This window comes from Pempheris klunzingeri, chromosome 21 (assembly GCF_042242105.1).
Source record: "Pempheris klunzingeri isolate RE-2024b chromosome 21, fPemKlu1.hap1, whole genome shotgun sequence".
Taxonomy (NCBI): Eukaryota; Metazoa; Chordata; class Actinopteri; order Acropomatiformes; family Pempheridae; genus Pempheris; species Pempheris klunzingeri.
Window position 1 is genome coordinate 5,168,081 of NC_092032.1, and position 13,595 is coordinate 5,181,675.

The window sequence follows — 13,595 nt, forward strand, 5'->3', positions numbered from 1 at the left end:
ACTTAGCCAGTTGGCAGTGGGTCTCTGTGGCAAACTGCTACATTTCCAAGTGTATTTTTTTTTTTTTGCTATTTGTCTCTAGTGATGTGTCAAGAATGAAACTACCAGTAATTGAGCAACTCTTTCTCCTAAAGATTACAGTCCTATGTACCTAATTTGCATTAGAAAATTTGTTTTGTGGGAAATGCCACTGGGATTACATTTTTATGCATTCTCTGGCTCTGAGTACGAATGCTGGTCTGTTTGTCAATCTGTTGGTCCACTATTTTGGTCAAGACTTGAATCTTGAATAATTATTGGACGGATTGCCATGGAAATTGGAGCTGCAAAAGCAGGTGTGTGTGTTGTGAATTTCGAAAGAGTCACTTATGCGGAGAAATATTTCAATATATTTGATCGTTCTTTTCATCTTGCGCCGTCACTGGGTGCACAATTTCAATTTGTTTGATATTTTGGGTTACGACCAATCCAATCGGCCTCGGCTGTATTAGTTTGAGAGAGAGAGAGAGAGAAAGAGATATCTGGACAGTCTTATACTCCAACCATTGTTCTCCCTGTAACTTCTATGTAGAGGTTCAGAGCACCATCAGTCAAATTAGTAGTGTATAAATGCTTTTTTTTAGGAGACAGGGTTGCAGTTTGGAAGCCAGTTTTCCTCTGTAATATGCTCATTAGCTCCAAACCTTACATCTACACCTGCAAACTATGTTCTTTTTAGGCATCCTGCAATTGCTGTTCCACTTCCAACTCCTCTCCCTTGCCCACTTTCTCCTGAGAGACCACCCCCACGCTGTACCATATATACTCCATTAGCCAATTAATGGCCCAGCATGTTAACAGTGAGGAAAGTGCTGCCCACACTAAACACATTATTACTGTACAGCCCCAATTACCAGCCCTTTTCCTCTCTTCTCCTCCTAACAGATACTACATCTGAGAGGAGAAGACTCTGTAGCTTTTAATGCAACAGCCCTGGGAGATTTTATTTTAAAAAGGGGACAATCAAGCTGTAGCCTTTCACCATAGCCCCATTGTGGATTTTTCATTTTCATTTTAATTACATTGATGACACAAAATAAGATAATGCCAGTATTATGACAGCAGCTGCCCTGTTTCTGTTGACTGTGTTTTACTTTATATTCTTGAAAGTACAACTGACCTCACATGTACCTTTAAATAAAATAAAATGCTTACTCCTTCTTCTTCATAACTGTGTAGTGGAAAGGCATTTCCTCCTGGCTAACAGACAGTCTAGACAGTCTAATGCTTGGGCTTTCAGGGCAGTTAAAGTTCAACCCCTAATCCACCAACTGACCATGTCTTCAAGAAAATGATGTGTCAGCCAGATGACATTATGACATTGGTTTTCTGTTCTCCCTGTTGTTTTTCTTGTCATACATTCTTATTAATCTGAATCGAATTCCGCACCTTCACTGCAACGAAAACCGAACTGTTGCTCAGGCTTCATTTCAGTGCACAAATGTGAAAGCTGAAGACTGTCGAGTCAAGTAATTACTTTAGCACACTATATTGGTAGAATGAAAGGCCTGGTGCGAACCGGTACCAGCGTGTCAGCTTACCTCTAGTCCGTTCTCATCACACTAAATAAATCTCACTGATTATCCAACAAGGCTGGTTTTTTTTTTTCAAACAAAAAAGCGAGCAAACTTCTCAACAAGTTTAATGTTTATCAATGTGCAATATACCCAAGGGAGGCTGGGGGAGAGGCAACGGGGATCGGGGTGGCTGTCTGTACTCTTAAGACACTCATTTTGAAGTCAACACACTAAGAAGCTTGAAAGCCTGCCTCCGCATTGTTACTGTGTCGGATGAAAGAGAATGTATTTGCTCTCTTACTTTCTCGTCCAACTGCATTTAATAGATTTTTTTTCTTTTCAATAACCCCTCACCGAACCATGTACCATGAGAATGTATCTGAGTTTAATCAAAGTGCAGTAAATGACTCCGCGTGCAGCTGTCTGTGCAGAATCGCAAACATCCGATAGCCCATCTTTTGTGTTGATGCTTGGCCCGTAACAGCATAATGCAATCACAGAGATAATTGTCCAGATTTCTTGGTGTTAATTCACAGTGTAACAATCACATTAACTTGCTGTAGGTATCAATATAATTATAAATGTAATCACACCTCCCAATCAGCCAGTTGGAGCTTATTTTCAACTCACTATGCAAATGAGACTCAGATAGCATACAGAAATAATGAGATGATTTGAGAAATTAGAACGATAACGTTGTGTTCACAATCACTGTCACCAAAAAAAAGAAAAAGCCAGAAAAGGAAGAATGAGAATGTGCCAAATTGTTTTATCATTTTTTTGTTGGTGGCAGTAAGGGTCTGTACCCTGAACAAGGAATGAGAAAAGACATTCTCTTTTGTTAAATCAAAGACCAAATCCTCACACCTAATCCACAATTGTGGTTTGTCGGAAGTGAATTGTGCTGACTGACCCAAACCAGAAACACTGGTCAGGTTTTGTTTGTCTAAAGTCAGCAGGAAATCAAACAACAAACAAGAGGAAGCAGGCCACTGTTGAGGGAAAAAAGCAGTGGTGTGCTCTGCTGTGGTCTGTGGGAACAAGGAGAGTGGCAGTGGAGTGCTGGCTGCTGATTAGAAGCCAAGCGGAGCCAAGCAGATAAGAGAGAATGGACATCATAATCAGCTGCCACGGAGAAAGACAGAGGGGAAAGAATTCAGCTCAGGTGGAAAATGAAGAGGGAACATTGTCAGGTTGCCTTTGTGCACGTCCCACTTTGGCCAGGAAAAATAGTTTTAGGGCTAACATGTATGAAGATAAGTCAGAGATTGATAGAAGCTCCACCAACACCACCTGCCATGTGTTTCTTTCCTTCTCTTGCTTCTCCCCTATGGCCTTACATGAATTAGGGCCTTCGCCACAGAAAAGGCTTCTCTACAACTCACCCAATGTCCAATCAGAAGGCATTTTGTATCCACAGTCATCTTAACGTGAGCCAGTCAGGTAGTGGTGTTTTGGGTGCTGTGTACAGACATAAATAAACCAGCTGCTGCTGCTGGGCTGAACAAATACTTGGATCAGCTTATCCATAGGTTACAATGCTTCCTTAATGAGAAATAAAAAGCATCAATCACAGGAGCTGGACAAGGACCTGTCAGATTTTAGCAAAGCAAATGATGCTGACAACCACCCTTCATCAGGTGGATGCCCTACAGTCAGCTCTAGCAAAGTCAAAGTTTTATGTACTCTCTTCTCCATCATTTTCAGTCCATAAGAGGCTGACAAGTTACCAATAGCGAACATTTTTGCTCAAAATAAACGAGTTGTCTGCAAGGACTGTGGGCCAAACCATAAATTACATGAATCGTATCGCAGTCAGAGTTTTAACCATAGCTGCCTTATTGCAGCGTAAAAAAGGCAAGGTTTTATGAATTAATCTGTCTCACCTCTTTCCTGACTCCTATTTTGAATCACTAAAAGGCCCTGTCAAAACCCTCTGCTTGAATTAATGACTGCTAATGTCAGCCAAGCCAGGGGTTTGGCTGCTGCCCGGATTGCGCTGACACACGGTGCTGGCTGACGATTGCCATCGTCGGAAACCCGTTACAGTCCGATCCATAATTTCATAAACGGACTCTTAAGTGGCCCTGTCTCCGTGGCAGCAGTGTAATCAATCAGAGTTTATGCCTTAAGCAGAAAGCTACGACAATCAAATGTAGCACCATGGGAGTGCACTACAGTAGCGCTACCAAAAAATACAAGTAATGGATTTCTGAGCTGTTGTTGCGCCGAACCCTAATGCTTTGAATATCGACTTGTCTTCATGGCAGGTTGGTTTATTATTACCCACCACCATTTCCCTCAGGATTCCCTTTCCATTAACCAAGGGACAATCCTAGCCTGGCTGAGTGATGGGATTTGGGACCAGGTACAAAGGGAAAGAATTAGGTTGCCCTCCTGCACAGGGAGCTGAGACCAGAGCTCACACATGCAGAACAGACACAAACAAGACAGGGAATGAGAATGTGCTGCAAGACAAAGAAGCAGACAAAGAAATTGGGTGACAGTGGTGTAGAAAGAAGAATGAGATTTAAATAGTGTCTATGTGTTTGTGGGGAGGGGGGGTGGTGGGCTATGATGGCATGTGCTCTACATATCTCATGCCTGCTACATGTCTTGCGTGTCTGTGTTGATTCTGCTGCTTAACATGACATGCGTTTGGGCGCTTCTCAAAGGCAGCAGATTTGGATGAAAAGCTAGGCCCGTTGGTCTCCAAGGTGCACTGAGGGAAATGTGTTGGGCCCTCAGCCAGAGGGGTTTACACCCTCACTGGAGAGGACCAAGTCATAGTTGAATACCAAAAAAGAAAATTGCTACTTTTTGAGAGAGGCCTCCAGATGTTCCATTCATGAGGGAAGAGATCCTTTGAGGGCATCTGCTGTGTGCACAGTTGTTTGTGTTGCCATACGATTTCACCAGCCATCCATCCTTCTCTCCCTTCGCCGTAAGAGAGCGGTATCAAGCCCTATTGTTTCTATTCAATTAGCTGTCATTACCTACAGCAGTTTGATTACTGAGTTCATTTGGCTGGTGGAGAACAATGGAGGCAGCAAGCTGTCTTTTCATTCATCCTGCCACCAATATTGCCTTCCCCGCTGAAGAGAATTAAATGGGGTTTGTCTGTGAGGGATGAGGCGCACATGGCAAAACCAATGCCTCGCCTTATTTCTCCACATGCCCTGATGTCCACAAACACAAGAGGACATAGAGCCAAGAGGGGGTGGATGAAAAGAAACAGTGTATTCTTGAGCAATTAACAACCTGGGTGCGGGAGAAGCGGGGTTGCAGGAAAACACAAATGCAGAGCTACATCGATTTCGCTATTATAATGAGCACCATTCAATCATTCCAAATCTGCAGAGGCCCACAAGTACCATTAGGAGGTCAGCGCCTCTGAATGGCACAGGCAACAACAATCCATAAATGATCTATTTAATGTACTGATATAAAAGAAAAGGGCATTTCACAAATTGACATCTGAGTGCTTTCTCAGAATTTCCCTACCTTGCGCCACCATTTTGGTAATTAGGTTTTTTGCTAATTTTCCGGTCAACAGTGTTTTTTTTTCTTCTTCTTTGTACAGCTGGGACTTAATTGTTTAGGCTTTTAGTGACTCAAGGTTCTGTCTGAGTACTCACCTCTCTTGTTCCAGCTTCATCCGCATGGTCTCCTCCTCTGACGCCTGCATGTCCTGAGCTTTAGATTTACTGGAGCCTTTCCTCTCCATCCTGTCTCCCAGCCGCTCATCCCTTCGGTGCTTTCCGAACCTGAGTAAAAGAGAAGGGCAGAAAAGATTTAATTGAGGACCTGGCTTTAATAATTTCCAACCCAGCGCGGAGGGTTTTTCTTTTTCTTTTTTTTTTTTTTTTACAGGGGCATGTCTCTTCCTTTGTCCAGGAAATTCAGGTGAGATACTCAGTAGGAAATTAAAGTGTCAAACTGTCAAAATCTTCAGGTTTGTACTGGGGAGACAGCTCAGGAGGAGTCTCCCGGGGTACCCATTCGTTATTGAAAGAATAACTTGGCCATTTTCATATAAATGCAATCAAAATGCATCAAGCCATATCAAAAGATAACTCAACGTGGTGAATTCTCTCCCTGCCAAGTCTCCATCCAGGACAGCAGAAAAGATTCAGTGTTAGGATTAAGTCTGAAAAGCAAGAAATGGTAACATTCCCCTTTTTTGAAAGAGACGATGAGCTCCCCATTTCCTCCCTGAGCTGTAGAGTTTACTTAGAGTGATGGGAGCAGTGACAGCTCATGATTTAGTTTTGAGCGAGGAGGGAACAAACTACCTGCAACTGGGTGAAATGTAAGTGGAGGAAACGGCCGAGCTCGCTGGTATCATTTGTAACTTTCTAGGCAGTGTCACAAACTTTTACATTTTAAGGACGGGAGTGACACACCGGTGGTGGTAAATCCGTTGCAGCTTTACAGCGAGGTGAGAATAAGCCACACCGATGATTGTAAATTCCTCTGGTCGACAGAGCTTGGTGCTGGGCCAAATAAATGACTCTGGCTGACTGAGTGTGAGAAAATGATGAGGAATGGAAAATAGACAAGAGACATGCAGTTGACAGGAGTATAGTAGATTTACAGGGCTGCACACTCACAAACACACACACACACACACACACACACACACAGTATAAGGACAATTCAATTGTCTGTCTCGACTGGTTGAGACTTTGTTACTCACAACAATGTGCAATGTAGCTAACATTTAGATCAGATGCCAACTCTGTGCATGTGCAGAGAATTTAGGGATAAAGACTATACTGTCTGATAAAAAAAATATAGGAAAGACATCATGAAAGTATGATGTCATTTCCTGCTGCTCCACAATGATGCCAGCTGTGAAGGAAATTTACAACGGCAGGATACAGAAAAAGGATGTACTGCAGACAGATATCCAGGAAGTGCAGATGAAGTATGAGATAGCCACACATGTGTTCACCGTGCAGAGTAGATACTGTGTACTCTACTTTGACCCATAGTGTGTGGTTCTCATAGTGTGTGGTTCTTTTAGCATTTACTTAAGATAACTACATGTCTATTTAGTAACCAGTTATGGATTGGTCACTCTCGGCCTTCAATCATGCCATGTAGAGGGAAGCAGGTGAAAATGAACCAAATAGGAGTTGGAGCGTAATATTAAAATCTCAGAGGGAAGATCGTACAAACTGTGTGCAACATAGTTCTGAAACGAGTTCTGATGGAAGAACTTTATTCTTGACACTTTCATTACATTCCAAATAACATGCTGACAACTAGCCGCTTTTGTGATGACCTGAAGGTGATTTCTCAAGTCTGCATAATAAATCTTTTACAATCTTCTGGAATGAATGCCTTGCAGTTGTACGCCACCCCAAACCAGTCAAGTTGCCGTTTACATCCCTGTCTGTCAAGGGTCATGTAATAGTGAAGACTTTGAAGGAATTTCTCCTCAGCTAAGTTCAGGGTCCAAGGATAGAGGATGTTGTTTACTGTATAGGCTGTGAATTCCATTAAGGCTAATTTTTTATTTGTGATATGGATATATAAATAACTTTATTAAGCTTTGTTGTTCTTGTTCTGCTATATGTCTATTAGTGTGCAGGATCATTGAGAGAAACAAAAAAACAAGTCAGATTCCTTGTATAGAAAAAAAGAAAAGAACATTTTAGCCATAACACTAGACACTGCTTCCAATACAGATGTTGCTGCAAACAGCTACAAATTCTAAAATGTGGATGCTTCACAAACATCTTCAACCCGGCAACACATCGTAAAAGAAATATGGCCGCAATCTCCCAGCTGTTTCTGAGTTATGATGTTGAATAATGGCCAGAAAGTGTTTTTTGCAAAACATTAAGATGTCGTACTATATTTGACCTTTGGATATATAATTTCATCGCTTCATTTGATCCTTTTCTTTGTGTGAAGTTATGTAGTAATTAGCATGTGAACATGTCCGAACCTGAAAATATACTGCCTGCAGCAGTCGCCATTGAGGAGGCATAAAAATGCAGACGATACACACTTCTTCACAATTGTGTAGTAATCTGTCTTGGATATCTTGGTAAAATATTTGTGGCAGAAAAGCTGAACATGCTTTGAACCACTGTGTTCATTACATGAACTGAAATGCACGACAAGAAAACTGTTTAAACATGGAATAACTGTGCAACTGTCATGTATTACTGGTTTCAACCAGACCACTTATATGAACAAATTTGATGAATGGCAATAACAGTAAGTGTATGGGCATGTGGCCACAAGTGAGAAGAAATTCAATAAAAGAGTAATCACAGAAAATGACTGGATTTCTATTGACTGTTTATATTACATGTTCTTACACTGTACACACAGACTTTGATTATAACGTTCCACGGGCTTTAGACAGACAAGCATTAAGCTCTGCAGTCTCCAAGACGCACTGTGTTTCACTCTGAGTTTATTTTTACCTTCCTCATAGCTGAGCTGTATTTGACAGTATAAAAACTTTCTCCGAAAGCTGAAGAAATTGCATCAGACAAGGTTGACTTTGGACCGATGGAAGTGAATATATTCATGAAATGGGAGACTGTTTCCCTCGCAGACGTTTATTATTCTACTTTACATTAAAAGCAGTCAGGACCTTTGTGCAAATGGCATCTCCTTGGTAGTGGCTGCTTTGGAATTGTAATCTTTCGAATGCACTGTGGCCCGGTGGGAGGTCCTGGTTTGTGGTTATACAGAGAGCCATAGAGGGATATCTGGGTTCTTTTGTAGCACAGATAGCATACATTACTTGATTAATTAATCAACAAATGCCTCTGGTAAGGCATAAAACTCTGGGCTGGGACTGGGAATGCTAATAATAGTGCGCCTGCTATCTATCACCAGGGCCGGTGACAGGTTCCCTTGCCTCACTTGAAGGACTTTCATTAACTTCCTGAGGAAAATTCACCTTTCTCTTTTCCTCCAATTTTTTTTCTCAGTCTCTACTTACTCTGATCCATCCAAAAACATAAACTAACCTCAGGGGAGACAAACTTGTGCCCTCAACTTTCTTCTTCTTCTGGATCGACATTAATACAGTGAGAGATTTGTCATAGAGAGACATGCTAGTGGATTAGACAGATGCTGAGAAGGACCCCGGGCATTCAGCAGCTCCCATACGAAAGGCTATTCCCCCACTGCCGGTGGCCTAAGAAGGAAGGCCCTGATCAAAGTGGAGGAAGAGGAGAGGAACGATACTACCAGAGCTATTAGAAGGCTATCGGGACACTTGCTGGTTCACTGACAACATGGCTCTGTCCTTCGCATCAACAGTGATGGTGGTGGAACACAGGATTAGCCAAAAAAACCTCCAATGACACACAAACACCAATGTGATATTTCTACACTGAACATTTTCTCAGCAGGAAAATACAGAAATCTGTGGTACCACTGTGTGTATAAAAACTGTAAATTGTATTGACTTTCATATCTGTCCCTGGAAGATAAGTGTTTCATTTGAGAAACGAAGGGAATCCAATAAAAACAGAAATGATTTGGAGTTAATCAGTGTCAGGAGGAAAGAAGAAACTCAGCCGTTTCTGTAAGACTTGAGCCAGCGTTGGCACCTTGGCATTAATGGAGGCTGGTATCAGGATAGTTGTATTGAGAGTGAGGTTGATGAGGCTTGATAATAAGATATTGACTGGCAGCTGCAACTCGGGTAGAATAACAATGGGGTAACTATAGTATACCTTACAGTTTGCAAAAAAGAACTTGTTTGGGCCCACAGAAACATACTGTTTTTTTTCATTCTTAGAACGGATTATTGAATTTCGATTATTTGAAATGACATGCAATCGTCATTATTTGAGCTAGTTCAGCTAGTTCTCACATCTCCATTAAACCCAGGTAAACAATGATATGCCATTTACATCCCCATAAAGCTCTGATCTTAATATTTCTGCTCCAGTCCACCAGCCCGAAGCTCTGTTTAATGATCCGTTCCTAAACATCGATCTCAGTGAAGCAAACAGCACATAAGAGCGATGAATACAAAAATGCAGAGAGCCCTTCAAAAGACAAAGAGTGATGCTGAGGAAAGATGCAGATTGCAAAACCACCTGGGTAGAAAGACATTCAGTTAAGATTACATGAGCACCAACACAACAGCTGAGTGAGACGGAGATTTGATCCGTAGGATAACGATGTTCATACAGAATCCAGATAAATGGACCTTTAGGATGTGTTCAAAGCTTGAGCTGCTCCGTCCTATTCATCATCGCTCAGTCTCGATGACATTTGATCGACCATCAAACCTCATTTAGCTGGTATGTAATCTAACATGTGACAGTCATATATAATATATGCTTGATTAATGTTATGAGGGCCACCAATGCAATAAAACATTAAGAGTAAAAGAGAAGTGTTCAATCGAAGTTTCCTGAATTTGACATCTGCCAACAGTATCTCATAAAATAAAATGTTTTCAAAGACAACTGGCACATTAGAGCTAGCTCTGCTGTACGTGTCTGCTTTTCCTATCAAAGAAGTCTGTAAATAGGTATTACATTCAATATGATATATCCTCATATATCAAAGACAACAGAAGGGTCTATACCACTAGAAGTGAATGCCTCATACATCATCATCATTGATTTACAGGGTAATAATACTTCAAGGCTGCAGCACAGCACAAGAGGAAAAAGTCAAAGAATTTCCAAAGAGAGGAAAGAAGTAAATTATGTAAAGCCTCAAAGCCAGTTTGATTGTTACAATCATTTAATCTGGGGAGTAGATTTGAGAGAAGCTAATCTGTTTTGACATCTTCTGTGGGGAATTTGTGGTTTGCTCACAGGAAGTTGCTGACTGAGGGAGAGAGGACAACCGAAATAGCTTTTCTATTCCTCCTCCCGTGGTTTTTGAAAGTGAATGCAAGGATGTGATGGACCACCTAGTTTAACCTCACATGATGCACTCATCATATGAGGTGTTAAATCTTATGGCATTATTCAAACGTGCAAATGGATCAGGTGAGCCAGAAAGAAAAAGTGACTGCTTCTATCAATTTGAGTAAGTGATGAGAAGATAATTTCAAGGGCAGACAGAGAGAATCATTATGGTTTCTGCTTGGCCAACCTGAAAGTTAATCCAAATCTCCCAGGGCGAAGTCCCCCCGCAGACATCTGATGTGGTGTCTGAGCCCCGATCCCCCGAAACTGTATTTGTTGCAGTCAGGAAGAAAATAAATAACTATGCCTCCACCCACTGCATTTCATGGTGATGATTTATAAAGCATCATAAAAATTCACTTTTTTTTTTTTTCTCTCTGACAAAAAATTTAAAAACGTTACTACAATCTTATTGATGGCAAAAAGTGCACAGAGGACAGTTAAGGCTACCACACACACTCACACAGAAACAAACGTATCCGAGTCCAATGCGAGGGCATGTCAATATGAAGTGCATTATGTCTACACAGTTCTGCACCTAAGGCAAAACCCTGACAGTGGCATGTAATTTTAATATTGCCTTGTTAGAAAGGTGAAGCAGTCTGTGTCTGTCCTCCTCACTAGCCAAGTGTTGATACAGCTGTGGTGAGTAAACATTCTCTACCTGGGGTGAGACACACAGATACCTTGTAAAAATCCAATAAAACAGTCAGAAAAAGAAAGAGAGAAGTTTTTTTTCTCCCTTTTTTTTTTTTTTTTTACCCCTGGAAACACACTGTGACCCAGCGATCGTTAGCAGGCATTAAAGGGGCATCTGTTATCATCGAGTGGCTTCAGCGTAATGTCGCCAACACTGGTTTCCAGGGACACCAACCCCAGAGAGGTATGGCAGGATGTCCTCTCGTCGTTCCTCCAGCCTCCAGCCACCGGCAGCCGATTATCACCCTCCCCGTGGAACTCATTATCCACAACATGTAATGTCAGTCAGCGCTTTCCCTGCTACAGCCAGACCTCTTTTAGACCAGAATCTACAATTTGATGTATCCTCAGAAAAGCGTTTTTTCTTAAGAACTTAAGGAGAAAGACTGCAACCTGAGATTGATCAGTGAATGTGTAAGCTAAGGTGTCTTGGGGTTCATGATATAGAACGTGCTTTTAAAATAACACAACCCTTGATGCAGTTGCACATTCCCCTGCCTTTAGATACCTGCCTCTTGCAGGCCACGAGATGCGACATCTCTGCGCTTTCACCTCATTGGAACAGGGTTTGTGAACACGGAACCAATTGATTTCCTCCTGAAGAAAAGAGAGGGGGAGGCTACTGTTGCTCGGCTATGGCTTGGAGGGAAGCCAGGCCTAATTCTTCCAGCAACTGTGTGAAAACAGTGGGGAGAGGTACAGGAGGAGGGACGATGGGAGTTGAAATGGTTCATGCCGGGTGAGAAAGCGGCGTGTCCCGCACCGTGGAGGCATGACATGCATTTATTCATGACATCAGGCTGAGCCACAGTAGGGGGAGAGCACCATGGGCGAGACACAGGAAAAATGATTCTCACCAGAAACTTCTATGCCTCTTAGGTCTCTCAGCTGCGCAAAGAAGACACCGTCACGTTGGAGGATGTTCAGCTTCAGTGGCACTCTACGTGGTCTTTCATCATACCACAGTAATGAAAAAGAAAAACAATTTACACGTAGATGAATTGTATGCCACCTCGGATCATTATATTTAAATGACAGTCTTTTTCTCAACCGATATATTGCTGCCCCCACCTGTTTACCGTAAAGTAAAAAGGTTATTGCATGGAAATGAGGATTTGTGTCTGAAATACAGATGCATGGACTTTGATGCTGTGCCCCTTAATAGTTTTCAGCATTAAATGTATCTATTTTACTGTATTTCCTGTTATTTCTGCACCTCTGTCATTTCGGACTTTCTCTCTCCTGGCACTTCAGAATTTATCTTTCCAGTTTCCCCTTTAATTTCCCTTATCAAAGTCTACATGTGTGTCTAAAGGCCTGACCAACAACTGCTGATCTAGTTGGTAGGACGTAAACAGGGAATAACTTAAGACAAACGCGGCCTCACAAGGGCGTCTGACTCGACCACCAACATCCCATGGAGGAGGAGGAAGACAAGAAAGTGGGTTTAAGCTAAAATAAATACATTTGTGCGAAGAATGGGTCATTTACAGAAAGCTGCGGGGCTATTCTTTTGGGTGGTATACAATCCTTCGTATATTTCAGTGTATTTTATTTTGTTTGTGCTATTATGTGTAAAACAGTGTGTGTGTGTGTGCGCGCATGTCTGTGTATGTGGAGGAGGGCATGGTAGATTTTCAAAATTCGAGCAAACAGAGATAATCCGCTCTTATTGAGAAATGTTCTTACAGAGACCAGACAGAATATAGACACACACAACTGCATCAGAGTGAATAGCTGAGGATGTTCTCTGCTTTTAAACTAACAACTATCACTATCAAAGCAACTGTCGAACTGACTAAGTGTCTGTGTCTGTGTGTGTGTGTGTGTGTGTGTGTGTGTGTGTGTGTGTGTGTGTCCGTGTCCAACTAAAATGCATGTGTGTGGATTTGTATGTTTCAGAATCCAAGATAAAAAAAATTCATTCATCTGTTTGGTCTGTGTGCCAATTATTCATATTTAAGCAATAGCAGGTACACACAAGCATCTGTGTCTGTGTGTGTGTCTGTGTGTGTGTTGGTGTGTGTATTAGTGTGTTTTTATCTGTGTGTGTGTGCCTGCATATCAAGGGACAGCTTGGCTTTTCCATATTTCAAACAGTCTGTGCAATACAAAGGACGAGGCCCAGCCCAACATGATTGCCTTTAATGTTTCACATAAATCACTGAGTTGTTTGTGTGTGTGTGTGTGTGTGTGTGTGTGTGAGAAGGGGAGGGGTGTTTTTGCACATGCTCAGAGAAATGTTTCAAATCCTTGACACCCCTGATTAAAGCCTCTCATTACAACACAAATAAACAGTCCAAACACATTCATACATCCATTTGTTAAAGTGCATGAGCACGGTGAGGAAGGAGTGTCTGAAGGACAATTTACATAGAAACACTTGAGCGGCTCAGAGCGAAGTTTAGGTGTTGTGTTACACTTTGTA

The 13,595-nt window shown here is 41.8% G+C and overlaps 1 protein-coding gene across 1 annotated transcript in view; it reads right to left on the reverse strand.

The window, feature by feature from the left end:
• The window catches only part of LOC139220860 (partitioning defective 3 homolog), a 309,168-nt gene that overhangs the window by 71,750 nt on the left and 223,823 nt on the right, over nucleotides 1-13,595 (reverse strand). Inside the window, exon 20 of the mRNA XM_070852717.1 lies at nucleotides 5,195-5,323. Coding sequence (XP_070708818.1) covers nucleotides 5,195-5,323 — 129 coding nt within the window. The remainder of the gene's footprint in view (nucleotides 1-5,194; nucleotides 5,324-13,595) is intronic.